The sequence below is a fragment of the Procambarus clarkii genome, chromosome 67 (genome assembly GCF_040958095.1).
Source record: "Procambarus clarkii isolate CNS0578487 chromosome 67, FALCON_Pclarkii_2.0, whole genome shotgun sequence".
Classification (NCBI taxonomy): domain Eukaryota; kingdom Metazoa; phylum Arthropoda; class Malacostraca; order Decapoda; family Cambaridae; genus Procambarus; species Procambarus clarkii.
This window is the reverse complement of record NC_091216.1, coordinates 20506462-20533340: the sequence shown is the minus strand read 5'-3', so window position 1 is coordinate 20533340 and position 26879 is coordinate 20506462. Positions and strand designations below refer to the sequence as shown.

At 40.0% G+C, this 26879-nt stretch overlaps 2 protein-coding genes across 5 annotated transcripts in view; both read left to right on the top strand.

The window, feature by feature from the left end:
• The window catches only part of LOC123767536 (uncharacterized), a 28041-nt gene extending 23332 nt beyond the window's left edge, over positions 1–4709 (top strand). Inside the window, exon 10 of the mRNA XM_069310383.1 lies at positions 3375–4709. Coding sequence (XP_069166484.1) covers positions 3375–3558 — 184 coding nt within the window. The 3' untranslated portion in view covers positions 3559–4709. The remainder of the gene's footprint in view (positions 1–3374) is intronic.
• Positions 4710–20100: 15391 nt separating this feature from the next.
• The window catches only part of LOC123767742 (large ribosomal subunit protein mL45), a 53302-nt gene continuing 46523 nt past the window's right edge, over positions 20101–26879 (top strand). The window contains exons 1-3 of one of the 4 annotated variants that reach the window (XM_045757710.2): positions 20101–20558; positions 21971–22114; positions 26369–26446. In XM_045757710.2, the coding sequence (XP_045613666.2) occupies positions 20514–20558; positions 21971–22114; positions 26369–26446 (267 nt within the window). In that variant the 5' untranslated portion in view covers positions 20101–20513. Of the gene's footprint in view, positions 20559–20671; positions 20895–21970; positions 22115–26368; positions 26447–26879 lie in introns of those variants that run through there. The other 3 variants (XM_045757706.2, XM_045757708.2, XM_045757707.2) reach the window with 3 other exon arrangements.

Genomic DNA, 26879 nt, shown 5'->3' with positions numbered 1-26879 from the left:
AAAAAGAAATACGTACATAGAAAAGTAGGGTCAGGAAACGTATAAACTTTCCAAGCATGATTTCCCCCCTGTGTTTTCGCTAGTGCGCTCGCGGCTAACTACTCTCCACTTCACACACTCTTGCGGGTGGGCAATTACCTATATTAAACATTCATATGCATATGTCCGTGTAGAGAATTTTATTGCGATTCCAATGATACCAAAATTAGCGATGTAGGACAACTGTAGGCTTCGCAACCATTAAGAGAGTGGAAACATTTTGTTGCTGTTTGGCGCTCTCGGCGAGTGATCTGCATAGTTTTTTATTTGGTGTTGATACTCCTTATGCTTGGACGGCATTTTATAGGTATGCTCTTATAGACAATTTCATTGCGAACACAGTGATACCAAATTTAAATACGTGCGCCTTCAATTATTGTCAGGACAGTCAAAAGAGTGTACACTTCTCGGTCTTACCGCGTAGGCGCGCGAAGTGCCGAAAGCATCTGGGGTATTGTTTTTTTTTGAGCGCCGAGAGCGCGAAAGTGTTAAGACTTAAAAATTTGTTTTGTCAGCACTGCATTGTCAGTTTTGGTTGTTTCTCAGCACTGCAAATACTGTACTTAGGCAAGATGAATGAAAAGTAGTACTAGACACTCTACAGTTTATAAAAAGACTGATTCTGTTCAAATTTTTGTGCTATTTTGGCATTACAGTAGCTGATTGTGCGTTATTCTTGGAGCTGCTTATACTTTTAAGTATTCCATTTAGCAGTCTTTATTTTTTTTTTTTTTTTGTTACAGGTTAAATGATTGGTTTGCTAAATAATACATACATAATGGGTATGTGGTTTGGGGAATACTGTATAACTATCAGTTATAAACAAATAAAACCTGAGAAAATCAGTAGGATCCATGAGGAGGATTTGAACCTGCACACACCTTAAACCACTAGGCCACAATATTGAAAAGTAATGTTACTTGGTATTCTACTGAATCCTCTTGGGTTCTAGAGTATGTACAGAGTACTGTACCAAGTGTACAGGTGCAAATCCTCTTTATGGCTCCTATTAATTTTCTCCATCGATACCTCTCATTAACACTTTCTGCGGGCTGAGACAGAAATTGCACCCATAAATAACTCTGCAGATGTCTAGCGGGGATGCATGTTGCATCCAAAATTTAAACATATGTTAAAATTTGATTTATTCTATTATTATGGGACTAGTTTTAAAATGCGTGCCTTTCAATTGCAAACAATTTGATACCAAAATGAATGACATGGCATGAAAATTGAGGTGAGAAAACTGAAGAGAGTATACACGTATACGCGTTTTAGTGCGGGTGCTTGCTCATGGGTAATGCTCAGGGGATTTTCTGGTTTGCTGTGGGTAGTGTGCCTGTTTTTGTATTTTTACCTTATATACATATATCACTTTAGAGAATTTTATTGCAAACAATTTGATAGCAAAATGAACGACGTAGCATGGAAAATTGAGGTGAGAAAATTGTAAAGAGTATACACATTTTAGTGCAGTTGCACACTCACGGATAACACTTGCCCGAATATTCCTTTAGAGAATGTTATTGTGAACAACTTGATGCCAAAATAAACGACTTGGCATGAAAATTGACGTCAGATCAGTGAAAGAGTATAAACATTTTAGTATGGGTGCGCGCTCACGGGCAACGCCAGGCTGACCTTGGGGTGGGCTGGGGCGCGCTTGCCGGGCCATGCACGCCGGGCCGCGCAAAGTGTTAATGTGATTTCTGTGTACAAATGAAATCTATGGTTTGCACAGTATTTTGGACAAGTCCAAACTCGTCTCTATAACTCCAAATTTATAAGTTTATAACAAGTCTAAATTTATAACTCTAAATTTTGGATAAGTCTAATATTTGGAGTTATAATAACAATTAGTGTTTGTATTTGATATGTTAGGTCTCACTCTATATTTGATCCATATCTTTATTTTAAAACTTAGTTCTATTTTGTTTTTGTCAAAGCAATCCTGTTTTTCAGTTCTGCATTTCTGCTTTGGTATTAAAATTAAGCTACCTTCATTACAGCAACAAACTATCCCAATCAAATTAATATGCTATAACATTCTCTTAAGAAGTACAATTTCTGATATTTTCTTGTCCTAACTCCTATCATTATAATTGGCAAATTTATATGCACCAAGACACGATTACTCTTGCCTAATGGGGAGCCGGTCGGCTGAGCGGACTGCACGCGGGACTTGTGATCCTGTGGTCCTGGGTTCGATCCCAGGCGCCGGCGAGAAACAATGGGCAGAGTTTCTTTCACCCTATGTCCCTGTTACCTAGCAGTAAAATAGGTACCTGGGTGTTAGTCAGCTGTCACGGGCTGCTTCCTGGGGGTGGAGGCCTGGTCGAGGACCGGGCCGCGGGGACACTAAAAAAGCCCCGAAATCATCTCAAGATAACCTCAAGATGGATACAGATACTGTAGATCTAAGATTTTTCCTTTTTTGGGGTACTAACAGTGATGGGGACACCCCTTACTAGCTTGCTTTGTAAGCTTCCCAAATTATAGATTCCAGATTAAAACCAATCAGTATGGAAAATCTGACTCTATCTCAATCTGCTCTTTTTTCCCTCGGTATTGGCAGCCATTCCCCTCTGTACTGGCAGCCTTTCCCGCAGTAATGCCGGCCTTTCCCTCGGTACTGGCGACCTTTCCCTCGGTACTGGCGGCCTTTCCTTCGGTACTGGCGGCCTTTCCCTCGGTACTGGTACTGGCCTTTTCCTCGGTACTGGCAGCCTTTCCTGCAGTAATGCCAGCCTATCCCTTGCTACTGGCAGCCTTTCCCTCAGTATTGGCAGGCTTTGCCTCGGTACTGGCAGGCTTTGCTTCGGTACTGGCAGGCTTTGCCTCGGTACTGGCAGGCTTTGCCTCGGTACTGGCAGGCTTTGCCTCGGTACTGGCAGGCTTTGCCTCGGTACTGGCAGGCTTTGCCTCGGTACTGGCAGGCTTTGCCTCGGTACTGGCAGGCTTTGCCTCGGTACTGGCAGCCTTTCCCTTGGTACTGGCAGCCTTTGCCTTGGTATTGGCAGCCTTTCTCTTAGTACTGGCAGGCTTTTCTGCAGTAATGCCGTCCTTTCCCCCAGTACTGGCAGGTTTTTCCACAGTAATGCCACCCTTTCCCTCAGTACTAACAGTCACCAAAGAATTCCAGCACTTACCATTTTCTTTAGCATTACCTGTATTTTATCCATTGTTAAAATACAGCCCACTATTTAGCCCTTCCACCCTTCATGTCAGTTTAGTACTCTACTACAAACATTATTTACAGAATTTTCTTTGATGTTTGCTAAACACTTTCTCCCTTAACTCCCATGCCATTTTTGCATTATTAAATAACTTTACAGGGAAGCACAAACTGAGCTGAAAAAGCGTGAAGTGAAAGACGTTGAGAACAGGAGGAAGGTTAAATTGAATAGTTCAGATTGGCTAGATAATCCTGACCGCTACCTTATTGAATTGGCCGGCACACGTGTCAGCTATGCCCAGTATGACTCTCCGCCACCAGAAAAAGACTCCAGCAAATCCTAGCTAAGGCAACTTGCCTCTTGAACTTGGTAACATCAGATAGTTTGACATTCTATTTACTTTGGTTGTTTACTTTGGTTTTAATGTGTGGAAGGTAATGGAAGTTCCAAAAATTCAAATAATATATATAAGCAGATTAAGAAATTGGTAAGAAAACATTCTCAGGATATCCATGTTGGCTGTGGTGTGCTTATAAATGTGCATTGATATACAGTATCATTGAATCATCAGTATTTTGTGTAGGAAAGCTGTAATGTTTTTCTGTTTGGTGCAAGTTAATTGTTCTTATTACAGGTTTATCCTTGGTTATGTTCTAATTACTGTATTGACTACATTGCAACAGATGATTCTCTTGTACTTATTTAAAGTAATCTGACTACTGTTGTTCACTCCACACATTAAGATTATTCTTACTGTGAAGGAGAGTTATATTTATCAGTGCAATTTTTACATCTGTTCTTACCTCAATCAAACCAGTGTTTGTTATTCTTGGTTATGCCTCATGCTCCAGCTCCTCTCCTCTACCATTAACGTCTCTTTAATTTTATTGTATATCTCTGTTTCATACCATCTTCATAGGCTTCCTGCAACAATATCACAATTTAAATATTACAGTACTTGCACATTTTGTTTATTCCACTGAAATTGATTCCTCTATTATGTTTTTGAATATACTACACCCCTATATTTATCACCCTTCCTCTTTTATCTGATATTTTCCCCAGCAGTTAATGTAAGATATCATTAGATTTTTTTACTAGAAACTAGCATCACATTCTTGTTTTTATTAATAATGTACCAATGACTTGTATTTCTTACTGGGTAAACCATTGTTATTGTGTGTGATAAGCAAGGCTACAGCAAGTGCTGTTTTGATGGTATTGTAACCATTGGTGCCAAGTTTGGAGTTAAACAATGATAACTTGCAGTGACTGGCATTGACACAATGCTCTTTGCGCTACCCTTCCTGAAATGCAAAGTTTCTTAATTACTAGTGGAACAGTCATTTGTTATAGTGTTTGTTGTAAAACCATTATATATTTGTGCAAATATTCTTATTTTAAAGAATTTTTAAGTACATTTCACAACAATACACAAAATGAGTCATATAAATACAGTACTTCAAGAATTTATTTAATATTTTATACCTAAGGAATAGGATACAAATAATAATTAACTCTTTGACTGTGTACAGTATTTACATTTGACTGCATATTCACACCAGATGCCGTTGAGCTCTAACATTTTATATTTTTCCCTCAATTTCTTTTATGGCATTTATAATAAAATAATGGTGAGAAATTAATAAAATAAAATTGAGGCAATTTTTTTTAATTGAAATGTTGCCATTATCAATACCAGACCAAATGTCCACAAAGCCTAGAATATTATATACAGTAAAGAAAAAATAGGATTTTATGTATTTTAACAGAAAAATGTAATAAAACTCCTTTACTTTATTCAGTTTTATTTCTAACAATATGTACCATTAAATATTTAAATATGCATGTAATGTTCTGTTCAGTACATTGTAGTAGAAATAAAACTCTTGAATGTGAATAATTAAGTTTGATGAGAATTTAGAAAAACTACATTAAAGCTTGAATGTCAGTACTGTACCATTATGCATAATTTTGTATAATAGGCTTAAGTAATATGTTAAAATGCTCAAGGCATAATGTTAAAATGTAAAAAAATTATGTAAAACAGTTGTATAAATAGGACATTTTTAATGCAATATGATATAATACTTTTGGCTATTGCAGCTAGCATGTACCGAGGCATGTATTTGCAGTTTTTAAGGTTGCATGAGGATTGTAACCGTTAAAAACACTGAGAAGGGGTCAGGATAAGGATTTAGGATGGGATGGGGGAAAGGAATGGTGTCCAATCACTTGGGCTGGACGTGGGCGTGTGACGATCTTGCTTCATGCAGGTGGGCATTCAATCCCTGATAGTCCAAATAGTTGGCACCATTCCTTTTCCCTGTTCCATATATATCCTGACTCCTTCCCAGTGCTATAGTGTCATTATGGCTTGACACTTTCCCCTGATAGTTTCCTTCCTTCCTTTCCTTTCCATCTTTAGAAGTAAAATATTCAGGAATCTCTCTCCTGTGCTAGTGTAAACAAGTCTACACCAATTTACAATTTTCATTCCAGCAACAGGTGTCAACCATCATAGCTAAAGGGTTAAATAGTCTTTTCAATGTTGGAAATTTATTAAAATTGCAGAGATAACTGTGAAAAATATGGAATAAGAATACATTGTGGTGTTCAGAAAAGGACACTTAATATTTCATCAAGGTCATCGACTTTTGAATTGCAAGCAAAAAAATTTTATACCCACACACTGGGTCATGCATAATGCTTACATGATAGATTAGTGCTTACATAATTGATACAAAACGGGTGTAAGTTCATGTATGCTCTTGACTGATGCTATATGGTTGCCATTCTGAAACAATAAACTGTATTAGTAAATTGTGCAGATGTTAGGAATCAATATATATATACAGGCAGTCCCCTGCTACAAGCATGTTGTATTCTGAAAATGTGTTCATGAAGCATTTGTTTGGAATGTGGACCGAGATTTCGCATAGAAATTCACATAGGTGCTATAAATGGGGGATGCATTTCCGGACCACTAAAAATCATCATAACGCCAATATTTTTGGGACATACAGTAATATGAAATGTTCAATATATTATTTACCTTGAATGATGGAGTTGACCTGCTTGTCAAAGTTGGCTGTGGGTGAAATTTTTCCCACCTATAGACATAAATAATTGAATAATAAATTGATATAATAATAAGCTGCTATGAAGATTTGCCCTATGTTCTCAAATAATAACTTTAAATTAAATGTATAGATGGGCTGAAAATTTTCTCTAGAATTCATCAGCTCTAGAATTTACACGTCACCACAAGATGTTGGAGTAGCTGAAATATTTATTTTAAATTTTGTTAATGAGCTAAGGTATGGAGATTAAATCCAATACCTTGTATATAAATCAAATTAATATATTTAATTTGAATCCTGTAACAGTACGTATTTAAAGATTTAACTCTCAATAACTATTGATACACGAACTGGGGTGGGGAAGGAACGTCACCATAAGCCCAGCTAACTCTGAGAATCTAACTCACTCACTCGACCAACAACATGGAATTGACACACGTATTGTTCATTATAAATCACTGTTGGTCGCTTAAGCTGCACATTGAAGTAGATGGCTGTTAGGAGATTAAATCAACAGCTCTGTTCTGACCCAGGCATTAAGTACTGTATCTAGCTCCCAGTATTGTTATTAGTCAGGCCTGATTATAGATGGTGGAAGTGGAGAAAACCTAGTACTGGTTATGGGCATATGATTTCCAAAACTCATGTAAGAACCTAATAAAAAACTTTAATAATTAATTGATTACAGTGTGTGTTTACATAACATCTGTATATTTCTCACATTAATAATACTGTATATTCACAGACAGGAGAAGTCAGGACTGAAATGTACCCTGTTGAACGCCATTACACACAAGGTGACGCTACCTGTGCACAGCGTGTATAGAATTTTCTCTGGGTTATTGATGACAGTATGTGTTACTACACCATAAGAAGTCATCATACTAGCTAAAAATACTATTTAAATATTTAACAATTCAGGTCACACATTATATTAATTTGAATGACTGTAATTTACTGTATTAATTATAACCAATTTCATTCCTCTGGCAGTAGGCTTATGGTCGTATCCCCCTCCCCTTCCGGCCCGTTGGCGTCGTGAGGGGGCTTGGTGGACGGCTGCCGGAGTGTGATGCTCCGTTGGGCAGTCCTCTGTCCTTTTCTGGCCTTGCATTCCTGCTGCTGTCTTCTCCAATTGTGCCGGATCGCTTTTCCTTTTCCTTATGTTTCGTTTTTCTCCCCCCTCTTCTCCTATCTGCTTGTCGTTTCCTGCCGACCTTTTGCTTGTTTTGGATTCTTTCTTTGGACTTCTACTATTTTGACGCCCGGGTGCTTGAGGAGGCATACTCTTGCACCCGTAGAACTGTAGTACCCGACGTCTCGAGCGAGGGGAACCTTTTATTGTCAATCCCCCTTTCGTCGCTGAACCCGATCTCGACGGACTGACGGTTCTTAAGGTGGCGTTTGTGGGGCGTATACTCACGACGCACCCCTAGGGGGCCCCGGCATGATCAGCGATAGCTTCCTGTTGGGTGTCCTGCCTCTAATTGTGGCTCCATGGTGGGTATGGGGGCACATTCGTGGATGAATTTGTCACTTTTCGTCTCTATGTCGTTGAATGTTTCCGTTGTACCCTCTCAGGCTCGTGGGGTGGGCGACCAAGCCCCCGAGTCGGCCTGTATTGGAAGACCAGGCTCTGTAGCTCCCGCTGCGTTGGGCCCCGACCTTGCTCCTCCTTTGACCGTCCTGACTTCTTCCCCCAGCTCCCCTCCCTCCTCTGAGGTTGGGTCGAGCCTCCAGCCCCCGGTGGTGACCACTTCGTCCCCTGGTGTGGCTAAGTCTTTCGTTGTGACTACTGCGCCTTTTGACCCCTCTCTCTCTAGGGGTTCTCACCGCCGTTCGCGCCCCAACCGCACTCGCTCGATTCCTTCCCGTGCTGATGCGTATCAGGCCTTGTTTGGTCCTGCTTCATGGGCCAAATACTTTGATCTCCTCCCTCTTGATTCTGCGCCTCCTGACGATTTCTCCCTCCATCGGCATCTTGTAGATTCCGTGGATGCGTGTGTTACTTTCAACCCCACTCGTCTCGGTACACGTGTCGTTGCTGCTCCTTCTCAGGATGCGGCTTCCCGCTTGGCTGCCTTATCTTGCCTTGGCGAGATCCCTGTTCGGGTCTCCAAGAACGTTCAGATGAATTCCAGTGTTGGCACTATTCTCCTCCCACCCCATGTTGCAACCGGTGTTCGGAATCTGCAGGATTGCCACGATGATATTCGGCATATCCTTGATGCCCAAGGCCATTCTGTCCTCCAGGTTGACTCGTTTACTCGTCCCCCTCGTGGTCGTCGCCGTCAACCCCTTCGCGTTGTGAAGATCACCTTTGATGGTAGGACCCTTCCATCCTCTGTCATTCTTGCTGGTGCTAGGTGCTCTGTCCAGGAGTATATTCCTTCTCCTCGACTTTGTAATAAGTGCTGGAGGTTTGGGCATGGTGCCCTCCGCTGCTCTGGGACTGTCTCTCTCTGTCCCTTGTGTGGGAGTGAGGGTCACTCTAAGTCGGAGTGCACTTCTCCCCAAGCTCGCTGCCTCAACTGCGGTGAGGCCCCAACCCGTCCTCTTAAAAATAACGTCACTTTTCGCTGGTATGTGCACTATGGCTAAATTTGGACGTAATTTGAAATGAAATTGACTCACAAAAGTGACGTTCTGTTCCGTTTTCTATTTGAGTCGTCCGGCGTACGCGCAGAGGTTATAAGAGGACACTTTAAATTAACGTTTTTCATAACGTTTTGAAACTTTATGAGAATTTCCTGCCCACCTAACCTATCAGAGGACCCTTAACTTACTGTTGTTGAAAAAAAAATCCCAAATTTATTTTCTTTTTTTTTTTCATTTTCAAATTACGTTCAAATTCGGCCATACGGGCAAACGGCCAAAAGCGACGTTCTTTTTAAGAGGACAGGTTGGAGGCCCATCCTACGTTCTCCCGTGCCTGTGTCCATTACAAGCTTGAGGCGGCCGTCCTTAACCTGAAGCACCGGGAGCGTTTGTCTTTTCCTGAGGCGAGGCGCCAGGTTCGCCGGCTCCCGCCTTATACTAACATCTCTTATGCTCGCGTGTTGCGCTCTTCCTCTCCTCGTCCTTCCCCCCTTCCTCAGACTCTCAACCGTTTCCGGGCCTTGGACCCTGATACGCCCACTGCCCCCTCCTCTGTTCCTTTGAGTTCTTTCCCGAGGGGTCCCCCTCCTGGTCCTCTGTCTGGGGTTCCCCTTCTTTCAACCCGGTCTGTCATGTCTCCTGTGTCTTCTTCCTCGTCCCCCTCCGATCCTCCTTCCCATCCTCTTCCTCCATCTATCGGCTCTCCCCGCCGCCTGTCGGTGCAGGCGGATGTCCATCGCTCTCCTAACGGCCGTCGTGTGTGCTCTCGTTCGGCTTCTCCTGTTGAGACACTGGAATCCGTTGCCCGGTACGTAGTTGCTGGGACACCTGTCTCTTTAAGTCAGAAGCGTAAGCCTGGCTCCTCTCCTTCCTCTTCCCCGGCGGGTAAGAAGGCTTCGCTTTCTTCCTTAGCTCCTACTTCGGGCTCTGTTGCTCCTTCCCCTCCCGTTTCAGTGGTTGCGCCCCCTGTTCCTGCTATGGAGGTTTCTTTGGCCCCTGCTTCCCTTTCGGTTGCTGCTCTTGCTGGGGTGCGCTCCCCTCTTTCTACTCCCCCTCTTCCTACTGCTGTCCTTGACTGCTCCTCTCCGTTGTCTCCTCTTCTTCCTCCTCCTCCTCCGGACCCCGCCCGCCCGCCTCTGATCTGTTCTCCCGTTTCCTTCCCTCCGTCTTTGCTCAGTTTACCCATGCCCCCTAACCCTGACTTTGCTGACCCTGATCCCGACCCTGATATTCTTTAACGTGCTCTGTTGCTCTTTCGCCTTTGTTTCTTCCTTGTTCTCTGTTTTTGTCCTTTCTCTTCCCGTCGTTGTCCATTCTTCAATGGAACGTTCGAGGTTATTACGCCAATTTCCTCGAACTCCAACTTCTGATTTCGCGGTTTTCGCCCCTTTGTGTCTGTCTCCAGGAGCCAATGCTTGGTGCTCGTCCTGGTCGTTTTCGTGGCTATTCCTTTCTCTCCCCCCCCCCAGCCATTGCTGGGGCTTCTAATTCTTCTGCTCTCTTGATTCGTGCAGATGTTCCCTTTGTTCCTTTACTTTTTCCTTCGCCTCTCCATTGTTCTGCTGCTCGTATCTTTGTGGGGAAATGGTACACAGTTTGTTCCATTTATCTCCCCCCGAGTGTCCCGCTCTCTCTTCCTGATTTGAAACACCACCTAGACTCCTTGCCGGAGCCTGTGCTCCTGCTGGGTGACTTCAATTGTCGTCATTCTCTTTGGGGTGACGTTCTGACGAATACCCGGGGTCGCCTCCTTGAGCCGTTTCTCCTATCTTCTTCCCTGTCTCTTCTGAATTCTGGTGAGCCCACTCATTTGGACTCTCGGTCTCGCACCCTTTCTTGTCTTGATCTTTCTCTCTGCTCTTCTTCTCTTTACTTAGATTTCACGTGGCAGGTTCTTGATGACCTCCATGGAAGTGATCATTTCCCTATCCTTGTTTCCTTTTTCTCTTTTCGCCCTTCCGTCTCTTTCCCTAGGTGGCAGTTTGCTAAGGCAGACTGGACCCTATTTACCCTCAGTGCTGCTCTCTCTGACCTCTCCCTTCTGCCTCTCTCTCGCGCTCTCCTCCTTTTTCATGACACTGTCTTCAACGCTGCCCTCCGCTCTATTCCTCGCTCTTCCTCTCGGGGTCCACGGAAGTGCGTTCCCTGGTGGAATGCGGACTGTGCTCGGGCTGTCCGCTGTAAGCGTGCAGCCTGGAAGAGGCACCGCCGTAGGCAGACGACCGATTCTTTTCTTTTCTTTCGGAAAGCGAGTGCGGTGGCCCGTAGGGCCATCCGTACGGCTAAACGTGAATGTTGGGCATCTTATGTCTCAACAATTACGTCCGAAACCCCTCTGGCCCAGATCTGGAAGCGTATCCGCAAGATAGCGGGTAAGTTCGCTCCCGATGTTTCACCGGTCCTTCACCTCCATGATAATCTTGTGGCGGACCCGTTGCAGGTCGCTTCCGAACTGGGTTCCCACTTTTCTTCTGTTAGCTCTGGTCTTCATCTTCCCCAATCTTTCCTTCTTCGTAAACCTGTCCTTGAGTCTCGTCCTTTAGATTTCTGCACTCATCTTCAGCTTCCCTATAATGATCCCTTCTCTCTCTCTGAACTTCGTTCTGCTCTGGCCCTCTGCGGTTCTACGGCGGCAGGCTCCGATGGTATTCATTATGAGATGCTTCGCCATCTCCCTCCGAGCACGTCTCAGTATTTACTGAGTCTGTATAATCGGATCTGGGAGTCGTCGTCAGTCCCTGAGGACTGGCTCGATGCCGTTGTCCTCCCTGTTCGCAAACCGGGGTCTCTGGGTACTTCCCCTAAGGACTTTCGCCCTATTGCTCTCACAAGTTGTGTCTGCAAACTTTTTGAACGTATGGTTAACGTTCGTCTGATGTGGTTCCTGGAACACCATCACCTCCTCTCCCCTTCTCAATTTGGTTTCCGCAAGTGCCGCAGCACGACAGATGTCCTGGTGAACTTGGAGGTCTATATTCGTACTGCTTTTGCTGCGAAGACCTCCGTTGTTGCCGTCCTTTTTGACCTGGAAAAGGCTTACGACACCACTTGGCGTTATCATATCCTATCTCAACTTCATTCTTTTGGCCTTCGTGGTCATCTCCCTCTCTTTCTCCGCAGCTTCCTCTCTCGTCGTTCCTTTCGGGTGCGCCTTGGTACCGCTCTCTCTCCCTCTTTTCAGCAATACGAAGGTGTGCCCCAGGGTAGTGTTCTGAGCACTACTCTTTTTCTGGTTGCCCTCAATGGTCTTCTTTCCTCTCTTCCTTCTGGTGTCTTCTCCGCTCTCTATGTCGATGATCTTACCCTTTGTTGTCAGGGTGATGATTCGCCTTTCCTTCAACGCCGGCTTCAACTTGCAATTGATGCCGTGTCGTCTTGGGCCACTGATCATGGCTTCAAGTTCTCTACTTCTAAGACTTGTGCCATGACATTTACGCGGAAACGGGTTGTTCTTCGTCCCTCTTTGTCACTTTATGGTCATCCCCTTGAATACAAAGATTCCGCGAAGCTTTTGGGGTTATTCCTTGACACTCGTTTGTCTTGGTCTCCCCATATCTCTTACCTCCGTGTTGAGTGCTCTAAGGCCCTTACCCTCCTTCGGGTCTTGTCCCATACTTCTTGGGGGGCAGATAGGCGCACTCTCCTTGCTTTACATTCTTCTCTCGTCCTGTCTAAGCTCGATTATGGTTGCCCTGCTTACTCGTCTGCTTCTCCTTCTACTCTTCGCCGTCTTGATGCTTTGCACCATACTGGGTTGCGCCTCAGTTCTGGTGCCTTTCGTTCGACTCCCGTCCTTAGCTTGTATGTTGACACTGGCTTCCTGTCTCTCCAGGACCGCCGTGATCGCTACTGTCTTCGCTATCTTGCGCGGTCCTTGCAACATCCTTCCTCTCGCCTCTGTCGTGCTTTAACTTTTACCCCTCCTGCGGTTCCTGTTCCTCTTCACCACCTCCCTCTTTCTGTCCGGTTATCTCGCCTGCAGGATTCTCTTTCCGTTCGTATTTCTGATGTTTCTCCTCGTGTTGTTCCTTCTTTGCCCCCGTGGAGGGTCCCTCTTCCGCGGTTTTGTACTTCCTTGACCCGTATCACTAAAGCTTTTACCCCTCCTACGGTTCTAAAACGCCTTTTCCTCGAGCACTTTTCTTCTCACTCCCGCTCCGTTTCTGTCTTCACCGATGGGTCTAAGTCAGCGGACGGTGTTGGCTACTCTGTTGTTTTTCCTGATCGCACTTATATGTGTCGCTTGCCTCCGGAGACTAGCATCTTTACAGCGGAACTTTATGCTATTCTCTATGCTCTTCGTCTCCTACTTTCTCGTTGTCAGTCTTCCTTTGTAGTTGTTGTTGACTCTCGTAGTGCCCTCATGGCTCTCGGGTCCTTTAATCCAGTTCATCCAGTGGTTGTCGAGATCCAGCATTGGCTGTTTCTCGTTCATAGTAAATTTAAGTCGGTTGAGTTTTGTTGGGTTCCCAGCCATATTGGTGTGTCTTTAAATGAGCGTGCGGATGCTGCCGCCAAGGAAGCTGTCCGCTCTTGTCCCATCTCTCGTAAGGGCATTCCATATTCCGACTTTTACCCGGTTATCCATTCCTCAGTCCTTACCCGTTGGCAGGCTTCTTGGTTGTCTGTTACTGGTAACAAGCTACGTACTCTTAAATGTTGTGTTTCCTCGTGGCAGTCCTCCTTCCACCGTAACCGGCGGTGGGAAACAGCTCTGGCGAGGTTGCGTATTGGCCATACTCGCTTAACCCATGGTCACTTGATGGAGCGCCGCCCTGCTCCTTATTGTCCTAGTTGCATTGTCCCTCTTACGGTCGTGCATGTCCTTCTTGAATGTCCTGACTTCCAGGACGAGCGTATGTCTTGCTTTCCGACCGCCCCTCGCGGTCACCTGTCCCTCGATAGAATTCTTGGTGACTCGGATACTTTTGATATCGTTCGCCTTATGCGTTTTTGTTCTCGTATTGGCATCCTTGGTGATATTTAGCGCCCTCTGATTATTTTGCGTATTTGATGGTGCTACATAGCCTTCCCGGTTTGGTGCCTTCTTTTGATAATTACTTACTTACTTATGGTCGTATGTGAGTACTTTCATGTTGTAAAGTGTAATTATATGTTTGTCGACAGTCTGAGTAGCCTTAGGATTGAATTCAGAGCAGTAAATCTACATTTAATTTCTACAATTTACCAGATAAACTGTAAGTTCTGAATTTATTAATTAACATTATAATAAGCCCTCCACTGGGAATTGTGTGCAGTCCATTAGAAATAAATAACTATAACCAATATACAGTCCACTTGCATTTAAATTGAAGTAAATAATTAAATTATCCACATAATCCTACAGTTTGTGAGGAGTGAAGAGATATAGTTGCTGGTGGTGGCGATATGTCGATGACAGAGGTTGGCTTGTCATTTTCAGTGTCACTGGCTGCATTTGATGTAGTAGATGATTTGTGGTTGGCAAACACCTGTGGGTAATCCATTATCAGTGTCACTACCTGTTGTAGAACTCAAAGTTTTTGATTATCTCTTGATAATCTCTTGCTTTGTCTCTATGGTAATGGGTTGCATTTTTCTTGACACTAGTGCATCACCACCACTCTTCCTCTTCGCCATTGTTAATGGTATTTTCCCTCAATAAAGTCCAGAGAATGTGCAATGTTTCTAGTCTTGGGCATGAGGAAACTGCTGAGGCAGCACGGGTCTCCACAGATAAAAGTCATTGTTCACATGATAATTTGGTAACGTATTTTAAAACCTACCTAACCGTACCCAAACAAATCTATTATAAACCAACTGAGCCTTCCTTTATTTCACAGCATGATCTAAGCTAATACCTCCTAGCCTAATAATTCTTACAGCTTTAACAATCGGAAAATGAGCTGTTGAACATTCGAGTACGATTTGACCATGCCCCATCTCCCCTAGTGGGCTGTACAGACATTTTAATACCACCCTACATCACTATATGGCTGCCATATGGACATTTCAGTGCTGTTCATAATATTGGGGACAGTAGTGCGAGTTCGGTTTGTGAATTGATACATGAAAGGCGACTGGGGAGACCATTCAGATGGACAAGTGTTTGTATAATGGGCATTCTTATAATAAGGACCTCTTTTACCATATACGAATATTGATTCTTAATATCTGCATGTTGTTGTATTTTTTCATGGCACCAAAAATGTAGCTTCTAATCAAGCTCAATGCATAGTATTGTACAGTATTAATTTATGATTAATGCAATAATTACTGTATATTATGTACTCTTTAGTCATAGATGTGCTCAATCTTTTTCTCTTAATCCCTAAAAGTCTCTGCTTTATACATTCTACTGCCTTCACTTAAAGAAATACTGCATATCCCCCTTTATTCAAAACTCTTGTATTTTTTTTAACCATATTTACATTGGGAAGATAATTTCACTAATGTACTATACTGAATTTAATTTAACTCTATAATGTTCACTACTGTACTGTACTATACATCTATAATGTACCATGCATCTATAATATGTTGGATGCAGTGTAAGGATTCCCATGTGGTAAATACAATCAATATACAGTATTTGGTTGCAATGAAAAATAATGTTTGTTACAACTGATCAAGGCCGTGCATTCACGACCCAATTTCAGTGCCAAAAATGTAATTATATTTAAATGTAACTTGTAAGGTTATTTTGGTATCAAAATGTGCACAAAAATGTTCTATTATTTATACTAATAAAAATATATTTTGGTATAAAAAAACAGAAAATAGCGAACCTTGGATGCAATGCCATTTTAGTTTCAGAATGAGCAGTATGATATGAATCTCTCCATTCGAACTTCTGTAATTTAAAATTGTTAGTAATTTAAAAGATCTGTTGGGACCTAGTGAAATAGGTATTGTCTCCAATGACCTGCATATACAGATGCCAAATAGCCATTCATACATGTCTTTTTACTCCAAAGTTCATCAGATTCATTGAATTTTACCCATTAATAAATAATGTTATTTGTAAACGAAGGAAAGATCTGTGGTTTGTTTTGAAAAATAATGTTAATGTCTTCAAGAAGGATTTATTCACATGACCTTCCTTGTTTCACCTAAATAGGAAATGGAAAACTTTGTTAATCTGACTGTAGGGGCCCAATACGATTAAGTCGTGAACACTTGATGGAAAAGGAGTCTACCTGCTTATCGCTGTACTAATTGCATAGTTCTGCTCAGTCATGCATTTAATTATTGGTTGCCCTAATTTTCAAGATAAAAATATTGGCTTCCCAACAATTTAAATAGTTAATTAAAACTATTTAATATAAAGTTACAGCATGTATATATATTTTTCTTCGTTATCAGCAATTTATGTAATACAGTATACTGTATAGATGATTGCATTATTTGAGTCTTAGTGCCATAGAATACTGTATAGCCAAACTGGGTTAGTATTTTTTGTTGTAATCCACTAAATATGAGTAGATAAATCCTACATATGGTTGTGTTATTAAGTTAACCCTTTTGTGGAAATATTTGAATTTTTGTATTGAGAAAAATGTGGACGTGTGTATGATGTATGGTTCTATTTAACTTTAAGGCATCATGATGTATGGTGATGAGTGCAATAAATGGTGAAAAAATGAAGTTGGTGAAGATGTATATAATAAGTATTGTACTGTACTGTATTTGTAAGATAGCATACCAAAATGTTAAGTGCAATATCATTATTTTTTAAGTATACTGTACTAGTATTGTTATTTTTTGCTACTGTTGTGTAAGTCACACCAGAATGAAAGATGTGTGCATTTATAATGAGTTAATCTATTCTTCTATTTTAATATTAATTATCATCAATGAGTGTAAACAATTCTTAGAATGTTTTGGTATTCAACCCACTGTATTATTTTGTGCATTTATATTTTCAAAGCAAATTATCTTATTAAATATTCGCTATGTCAGTGAATTTATGATGTGTGATGTAAGGCAAACAATTCTATGATCAATGTTTATAATAGTGAGTGTTCCTAAGAATGCAAGTGCATGGCATTCCATTATTTTAAAATTTAAAATTACTTGGATATTCAATATATGAGCAAACTAGAATTATCAGTAAATATAAAAATACTCTCAACCCTCAACCCTCCCTCATAACAGAGTATATAACTTACTCCTGGGCAAGACAGGTATGTCACAAAAGAAATCATGCTGGTACTGTACTAGCTTCCTCAATTCATGGCGAAGCCGAGTAATAATACTTGTACAGTACTTGAGTTCAGAGTAATGCGGTAGTATACAAGGAATGGAGCTTAGTGAGGTATGTAAAGATAATAATTTTATTTTTTTTTAACTCGAGATTTGAGCTTATGGAAAAAAATTGTAAAAATGCTCAATTATATTTTAAGAACTTCCTTTCAATCTTGCCTCTGAATTTTGCAGGGAATCAATACATTTTGCTCACTGGAAGAAATTCATCATGTAAGCAGCCTTCATTACTTAGTTATGACAGCACTACCTTCTTTCAGGGCATTTTTTTTTATGTATATTTGATTGTATTTTAGCCATATAATAAGTAAACCTGCGTTTGTTGCTTCGTAATTTTGTGAAGGAGGACTTTTTAAAGTCTTCTTGGAAAGTCTATATCTTGATTGTATACCAAAAACTAAATCATGCATAGTTTAGCACATACATGGTATTTTTTGTCATGTGATTCAACACACTCCAAAACACACTCCATATATTTTTGTGGTACAGTACCCGTGTTTTAAGTTAAAGAACACATATGTGAACATTTAAGTATTTTATATTTTCAAAATGTTTTTTTTTTTTTAATAATACAGTAGTGTGCATGAAATTGATCATTAAGCCATACAAAACTGTAGTGTATTACTGCATATCCACACTTAGATACATATAGCACCCCATATTAATTGCAAGTAAATTTTAAATTTGTAGAGAAAACTATATAAAAAAATGTAAAATTATATTTATTGTACATTTGTTTAACCAATAATAAGAGTAAAAAGAATAGGCTTATCATTACCCAATTTTCTATTAAACTGTTCTAATATTTTATATTGAAATATATATACGTGTACTGATATGTTATTCACTTGGACTATCAGGGGTTGCAAACTTGGACCTTTTCTTTAACTTTTAAAATGAGTCCATCACAAGCAACATGGCTAGGAAGACCACCTACCTGTTGGTAGGATGCTCACAATTAGGAAAGGCCTTGGAAAGTTGCAAACTGCTACACAATCTAAAACTTTAAAATTTCCCTATATATCAGCAATATAAATTGCTGATTTATATTGTGTAATTGGGGATCAAAGGTAATTTTGGGTAGTAGAACCAGGCATGGATACACAAGGGCCATGACAAAGGTTCGAACCCTCGTCATGGCCCTTGTGGATTTGTTCATTGTATGTATTCTTACCTGAATAAACATTTACTTATTATTTAAATAGAACTAGCTTGAAGTGTTGAGTGGCATTTGGAAGGTCATTGATGTACAGTAAATGAGAAAGAGGAGTGGGAGAAGGAGCGTTGTTCAGAGACATACTGGAGCCCATCACTGAGGTAAGATTGCAGGTATTGGAGAGAATGATTTCCGATTTCATTGTGTTGTAGTTTGAGAAGAAGGTTGTGGTTAATGGTGTCAAAAGCCTTACACAGGTCTATCCTATCACTTACATTCTTGTAAAGCCACTAGCATGCATAGCATTTTGGGCAATAAACTTAATGCCCCTGTTCCTCTAGCAGTAAATAGGTACCTAGAAGTTAGTCTGCTTGTTGCAGGGTTGCATCCAGGGGGGGGGGGGGGAAGGTCAGTATTTAGACCCTTGATATAAGCCTAACATGTACAGTATGTGTAAGCTGGCAGTCTACAATAAATTGTATGTGAATGTGATTGCCCTGTTATCAATAATAATAATAATTGTCACAAAAAGGTACAATGGGTTGGTGAGATTACGTAAGATTGGTATTTTTACATTTGTGCAAAACCACTAACATGCATAACGTTTCGGGCAGATCCTTAATCTAACATATCGGGTATGATGAAAAGGTACATTGTAGCAAGGTTTTATATCAACATATAACTACAATATAAATTGACAGGTGATTACACTGGTAAAGATGTCTTAATTTATTAAGTGCTAATACTGTATTGGGGAAGTGGGTTGTACAAGATAGTGTGAGTTTGAAGCACAAGGTAGGAAAATATGAGGATAAAATTGGGGACTTTTTGGTTTTACTTTTGATTAAGGCATAGATTAGACAATATTTTTTAATTCATCAGGGAGTGAGTTCCATAGACTGGGTTCTTTTACTGTATTTGCACAGATTTGGTCTGACTGGAGATATCAAAGAGAGATTTATTTCTGGTGTGGTGCTCATGGGGATCTATTACACCTATAAAAGAAAAGTTTCAGATCAAGATTAGCATTTAGGAACAAGGTTTTGTACATGTAAATAGCACATGAGAATGTATGGAATGAGTTAATGAGAAAAAGATTTTGAATGATTTTTTCAAAATCTTTTATTTTTGACTTCTGCATCAATGAGAATTCTCCCCCCCCCCTCATTGATGCAGTTACATTAGTGTGATTACTCTGTGTATTGAAAGAGGAGTGTCAGAGGTAGAACAAGTCCTGGATGTCAGAGCCAGAGTGAATGGGGAGGGGGTGGAAATCCTGTTCCGGTTGCAGTAGAAGTCAGAAAAAAACTTGTGGGTTCAGTAGAGCTCGAGGTTGCAATCCTTATACCATGTCGTGGTCTATATAGGTGGTTTAGTTACTTTATGCGTGTGCGTGGGAACACCCACAGCTTATTATAATTATTATTATTATTAATTGTTATTATTATTAATATTAATATTTTTATTTTTAGCACGAATTTTATAACAAATTTTTGTTATTCGTAAGATGAGTTGATGAAAACCCCGTGGCGCAGTGGTAACACACTACACATCTTTTCTTTTCTTTTCTTTTCTTTTCTTTTCTTTTCTTTTCTTTTCCTCCCCTTTCTTCCTTCCTTCCCTTTTTTCTTTCCTTCCTCCCTCTGTCTCTGGCTCTGTCTCTCTCTGTCTGTGTCTGTCTCTGTCTCTCTCTCTCCCAGAAGGTACATTAGGTTTATGAGAGTACAGAGACTTGAAGTTTGACATTCTTATAAAGCCACAGGCACGCACAGCGTTTCGGGCAGCGTCGGGAGCGCTTTGGCCCGTGTTGGTAGCCTGGCCGGGGAGGATTGACTAGGCGCCGATCCTTAACCGTAGCTTCTGTTAACCCAGCAGTGAATGTTGTTAAACGATTTGACGGGGTCGTATTCCGGGGGAACATTAGCATTAAGAACCTGCCCGAAACGCTATGTATGCTATTGGCTTTACAAAAATGTAAGAACTTGTATATATGAATAAATAAATAAATAAAAATATACTAATAAATGCGAGCGGGTGAAGGTAGGGGAGGGATTAGGCAGGGGACCCGGGCGCCGCCGGCTCACCACAACACACCCAGCACCACCTCCACCACCTGCACCTCACATCGTCCCTCACACTACACTTCTCTCTATATTGATCTTTGTTAAGTGCTGCTATACTTGCAGGAGGAACTTGTACACGGTGTGTGAGGTGACAATGGCGGCGAGAATTGCAAGCAGACTAGCTGGATTATCGCTATCCGTAAGTCTATTTAATAATTCATTTTGTCGGGGACGGGCAACCTGTGTATGTATATACGTTACGCTTATAGTGTACATCCCCGCGCCTGTGCCAGATAAGTCCACTACGGGCTCACCATATCCCGTGCTGCTTGGACCTTTTTGTTCCCAGAGCTGGATCTAAAAGAAGAAGAGCGATCAGTAGTACAACCCCAAGGTTGAACAACTGACACACTCCAGGATGCAGCCCTACAACAGTTGACTAACTCCCATGTACCTATTGACTGAAAGGTGAACAGTGGTACTAGGTGAAAGGAATCGTGCCCAACCATTTCTGTTCTGCCTGGGATTCCTGATTGTGAGTCGAGAACAAACCAAACTATAATGATTAATAGGTAACTGATATTTAGCAGTAGCTTCAACATTGTTGGGGGACAGGCAGCCAGTGTATTATGCTTCTATATATATATAATAATATAACATGTATATAATATATACATGTTAGTCTTATATTGAGGTCCCCCCTGAGATCAAATTACAGACCTTCCCCCCAGGATGGAAACCCACAAGATGCTGACAAACTTCTGGGTAGGGGATTCCTGGTTCAACCTTGACGGTGTGTAAACGCCTGACTTCTGCTCCACCTGGAGGTGGCCAGATTACATTTAGCCTTTTTCTGGCCGTAGGGTTACGATTTGACGAAGGCACCTTCCTTCAACTGCCCCACGTGGTTGTCGTCTGGTGTCTATATCGCCACTGGGGCGTTGATAGATTTTCTTGCGTTTTAAGGATTGGCTGAGAAGTGCTGGGGTCCAGTCCGGTAATTGGCACTTCTCGGCCAAGCCAAGTGCTGGGGGTTCTTTAGAGTAACGGCCTTGATTCATGCAGATCTGCATTGAATCCCTGACAGTCCAAGTGGTTTGGCATCATCCCCCCCCCCCACGCCATCCCTTCCTGTCCCATTCCAACTCCTTATCCTAACCCCGTCCAAGTGCTATACAGTATCGTTGTTTTCAAACAGATTTTTAAACCTACTCAATCAAACCTGACCTGACTAAACCTACCTTTATGATTTATATGGGTTTACCCACCTCTGTGCAAAAAACATTATTTTTATTTTATATTGATCATTTCCAAAGAAAAAAATCATGAAATATTTGTTTTCTCACTATTTAATTGTCCTAGTAGAGAAATCTTGGGAATTTTATTGATAAAGTTGTTAGCCCATTCATTTTTGGGCTAATACTAATTGTAGAAACATGTAAAAAATTTGGAACCCACAACACATATTTTAATTATATTTTAGTTAACAAAGATTGTAATCTATCTTGGCAGTTTTTAATGAATTACAGTACAGTACTGTATTGTATTTTATAAAACATCTTCAAATTTAACATATTTTTGTAGTACCTAATGTCTTGTGATTCTTTCCAGAATTGTACTGGCAGTGCGTGTTTAGCACCACTAAGTCGTAGCTACTATGTGTATAAAGATCCCAACTACAAGCATCATTTTAATAATTTCTCTTTCAAGAGAAAAAATTATGTTTCTAAATTCAAAAAGGACAGGCAATTGAAGGTAAGACATTTTATACTAATGAAAGAGCAAGACTTTTCAAGTCATAAATGTTAATAGTATTTTGTATATCTATACAAGTGTGTACAGTATATTTACACAATGGGTTCACTCATCTTTTCCCATGCAGACTCCCCCAGTGGTCACTTGTAATAACTTGACATCATCTCTGTACTTTTAAAATTTGATATCCATGATTATCTTTGGCCACAAATTCATTCCTGAAATTCTTAGTTCAGTGGGACTGATGTATTAATATAGGAAAGATCATTTTGAAGTCATGGTCTGACCTCAATGCTTTTGGAGCTCTGTTAGTGTCAGAATGCTCACAGACCTTTATAACTGTGTTTTTAAATCGTAACATGATTAATCCATATACAGGTACTGTACAGTTTAACCTCTATTCTGTAAATCTCTGAGTACAGTACTAACTTTACAGACTGAATTTACTCACCCACTTTACCAAACAATTGTTTGACTAAAAGGGTGATGTGTGTTTTTGCTTAGGATGCAGGGTTAGTTTACTGGCCTGTACTCGCCTACTTGTACTTTTTCCATTTGTTTAGCACCATTTAGGGTGATCCTTAAGGGTTAATCTTAACCTTTTTTTCGTACCTGCCAATTCTTCTGTAGTCAGACATTATCTTTGATTGTAAGACATTCCACTAGCCCAACAATTTTATCTACTATCATTTTTTTATGTGGCTTTCTCTGTCCTATATGTTATCTTTTTATTTTCTTTGCAACCAAAAATTAATAGGGACTTTGGTCAACTGTGTTTTGCACCAGTTTTGGGTTTGATGCCAGTTCCTTTCTGACTTCTAATCTAATGTCTGTGCTTTTCTGATTATTGCAGTTTCTGGCTTCCTTTATCACTTCTTCTATTATTTTCTTCTTCCTGGCCACTTGTGCATAGGTTAGTTGCATATCCTTGCCCTCTTCTATTTCCTGTGTAACGTCCTACATCTGTACTGACAAGAGCTGTCTTTCCTGGTGGATTTCTTTACCTAAATTTGTTGTATTCACCAATGTTTAGATTTGCTTTAACTTCTTTAAAAAGTATTTTCAATATTTTATTTTCCTCCATGGCTTTGCTTTTAGCTTCCCAGTGATTCTTGTCCTTGCATAATGCTTTCATTTGCCCTTCAAGATCTGATGATTTGCTACTCAAGTGGTTAATACTTTCTTTCAAATTCCTGATTATTTCCACATGATAGTTCACAATAATGTCTAATTTTGCCAACGTGTTGTGCAGGCTGCTTATACGAATACTTGCCTCATTGAATCCACCAAAATCCAGCTCTGTTGTATTTTCTTCTTGCTGGTGGCCATCTTGAATTTCCCCACAGGTTACCCCAAATGGTGTACAGGTTCCTGAGCTTATTGAGCTCTAATATGTCTTCATATGAAGCTGTATGGAGTCTGCCTCCACCACATCACTTCCTAATCCATTTGTTAACTACTGACACTGAAAAAATTCTTTCCAACATACCTGTGGCTCATTTTGGTACCAAGTTTCCACCTGTCCTTGTTCAAGTACCATCTGTGTTAAATAGAATGAGAAAGTTGAAGGGCAAGGTTAACTTGTACTATTCTGAGGTCATGGCCCTAGTTTGAAAAAAAAATATTTAATTGACTGGATCCTGAGAAACACTGGTGATGAGGGTGAAATTTATTCAGCCAGGTTCTGGTAGGTATCAGTCATATGATAGGTTGAAATTAAAAGTTCCCCTCAGTAAAATTCACCCATAGAATGTGTGGGAATAAAAATAACTCCATTTGTAATGGAATGGAGTGTGGGAATATTAGAATATTAGATAACTCTTTTTAATGTATCCAATCACATTTTTATTGATTGTCATAGATGCACAACATTAAGGAAATTGTTGCTGCCTTGGACATCATTGAGCATATTTAAAATAAAATTCCATGGTTTGTTTTCATTTTGAGTTTGTGCACTTTTCATTAATCCCTGTATGGGTACTGTTACCATTGAAAATAAAGTTTCAAGGCTGTCATGGGAAATAAAGTACAGTAGTTGTGGTAAAATCTCTTTACTGATGAGCTTTCCAGGTAATTGTCCATTATATGATAGGCTATAATTTAAGTTTTGCTCAGTGATATTAGCCCATAGATCAATAACTAGGGTATGAATAGTAACTCCTTTAATATGGCTCTGATTACATTACAAGACAATTATCGATGAATAAATCATTAGGGAAGAGAGTCATGAAAGTGTGTATTTCTTGTATACAAAAATTACATTATAAAAGTGCCTCTTGAAGGCATCTTCAGTTGCAGTGAATTTCCAGCTACAATAAGCAGCCCCTCCTCCGTATAGACAGTATGTTTTAACAGTATTGCACCCTGGGCGTGCGCTCCACGCATATGCACGAAGTAGGTCTGGCGGTGCAGGCAAGTGCTCAGCGACACTAAATGTGTATTGTCGTTTCAGTTTTCTCACCTTAATTTTCGTGCTACGTCGCTCCTTTTGGTATCTTTGTGTTCACAATAGAATTCCCTACAGGTGTATATGCATATAAGGTCCAAAAGCCAAGCTTGACTCCCCCTCAGCAAAGCCTAAAGTCTGGAAAAGTTACCCATGAGCGCACAAAATCAGTAAAATATGTATACTTGTTTCAGTTTTCTCGCCTTAATTCTCGTGCTACAGTACGTCGTTCGTTTTGGTATCAATGTGTTAGCAATTAAATTCCCTGCAGGTGTATATGCATATATTGTCCAAAAGCCCAGCGTGACTCCCTTAACAGAGCTTAAAGTTACCTGTGAACGAGAGCCAATTATCACACCAGCAACCTAATGTGTATACTCGTTCAGTTTGATAACATCACTTTTTGTGTTACGTCGCTCGTTTCGGTATCAAATTGTTTGCAATATAAAGGCGCTTATTTTAAAACTAGTCCGATAATAATAAAGCAATAACTGGAATTTTAACAAATATTTTAATTTTGGACACTCATCATCACAAAATTATTTATATTTTTCCAGTGTTCTGACATAAAATTTAGTGTTACACCTTTAATTTTAGTATCAAATTGTTCACAATGTAAAGGCTGATATTACAGTTTTATAAAACTAATAAAACAAAACTAAAATCTTTCAGTAAATTATAAAGTAACTCAGGATATTTTAAAATTTTGTACAAAATCTCTATTTAATAAAACTGAAAAAGAAATTCTTTATATTTAAAACTTGTGTATATAGAATTGAACATGAAAACTTCATCCTAAAATTTTGAGTATCTTAACAGAAAATGAGGAGAATATATATGGAGGTAAATGTAACGGCACAATAAGTTTAATTATGTACTGTGCAGGACAGTCAGGAAATGTACTTATTACATTTAGTATTAAAATGTACTGTCTATTCGGAGGATGCATTGACAATAATGTAGGCCTGTTCCTGTATAGCTCACTAAATTGAGGCTGCAGTCCAACCTCAAAAAACAGAACTCAATATGTCAGATTCCTTAAAAATCCCAAATAATTTTGCTATCGGAAAAATTTGCCAAAATCCAAAAGAGGCTCATAAATTGTAAGAATTTAATGCATGTTGGTGGAAATGTGGAAAGTCATACTGATTTAGAACTATTGAATACCACTTCACATGAGTGGATGAACATACTGTATTGAACATCTTTTGTTCTGTGATATTATATTATTAAAGTACAGCAATCTTTCCATTCTTTCTATAGCAATATAAGTAAATCATTTGCGTAAACAAATTGATGATTATATGTAGCTACACAGTGTAGACACGTTTATAAATCAGTTAACTCAGTTGTGCTTCACATTCCAAACATTGGTTGTCCCTTTTTTTTTTTTAATGTATGGTTGTCCATGCAATGTTTTTGTGCAACACCTGCCTATATTGGTATATTCTATTGGCACATTATCCTTGCCCATATTCATCCATTGCAAGACAAGGTCTTTTTTAAACTTTTAATTAAGAGACATATCTGCATGGATAAATTGTAAGCTTAATAAAATACAACTGCCACTTGGTCAAATTGAATGTAATTACCCGAGTAGAGTTACAGGATGAAAGCTCCGCTTATAATTAGCATTGTCAAAATTTGAGATGTCGGTCTTGAGTTATTTCACATATCTATGAATACACAAATATGGGTAAAATATATTCATATCAGTGCTTATATACTATAATTTTTTAGGTTTATATGGTAGGCAATTCTTTCACTAATCAGTATTTCTTTACAATTTACTTTGTATTTATTTTCAGTTCATCAAAGTAGAACTTCCAGACTTAAATGAGAAGGCTGAAATGGAAGATATGTCTCCTGATGAGCTCCGAGCCAAAGTTAGTTCAATTATTAAAGTTTTGTGTTGATTTAATTATTATTTTGGTGGATAATTCATAAAATGAGATTTACATATCAGACCACTTAACAGTAGTGTGAGAAGAAACATAATTATTGTAGTGTTTGTATGTGACCAGGTAGGTAGATGAGTTTAAATTTTTAATACAGTATCTTTACCCTCTCTCCTTCTGTACTGCTCTTTTATGTACTTTAGGGTCTAGACTGTTAAATTGTCATCTATGATTGTAAGAAAAGAGTGTTGATACAAGCAGTCCCTTTGTACAGGCACTCTAGAGCACATGATTGAGGGGGATTTATTAATTTGTTAGCTGCTATTTGGTAGAAGTGGGTATCTTCATCTTGAGGTCCTTGTCCATAAAAAAAAAACTTATCTAAACAATTCATTTTCATTATAAATTTGTGCCTTTCTCT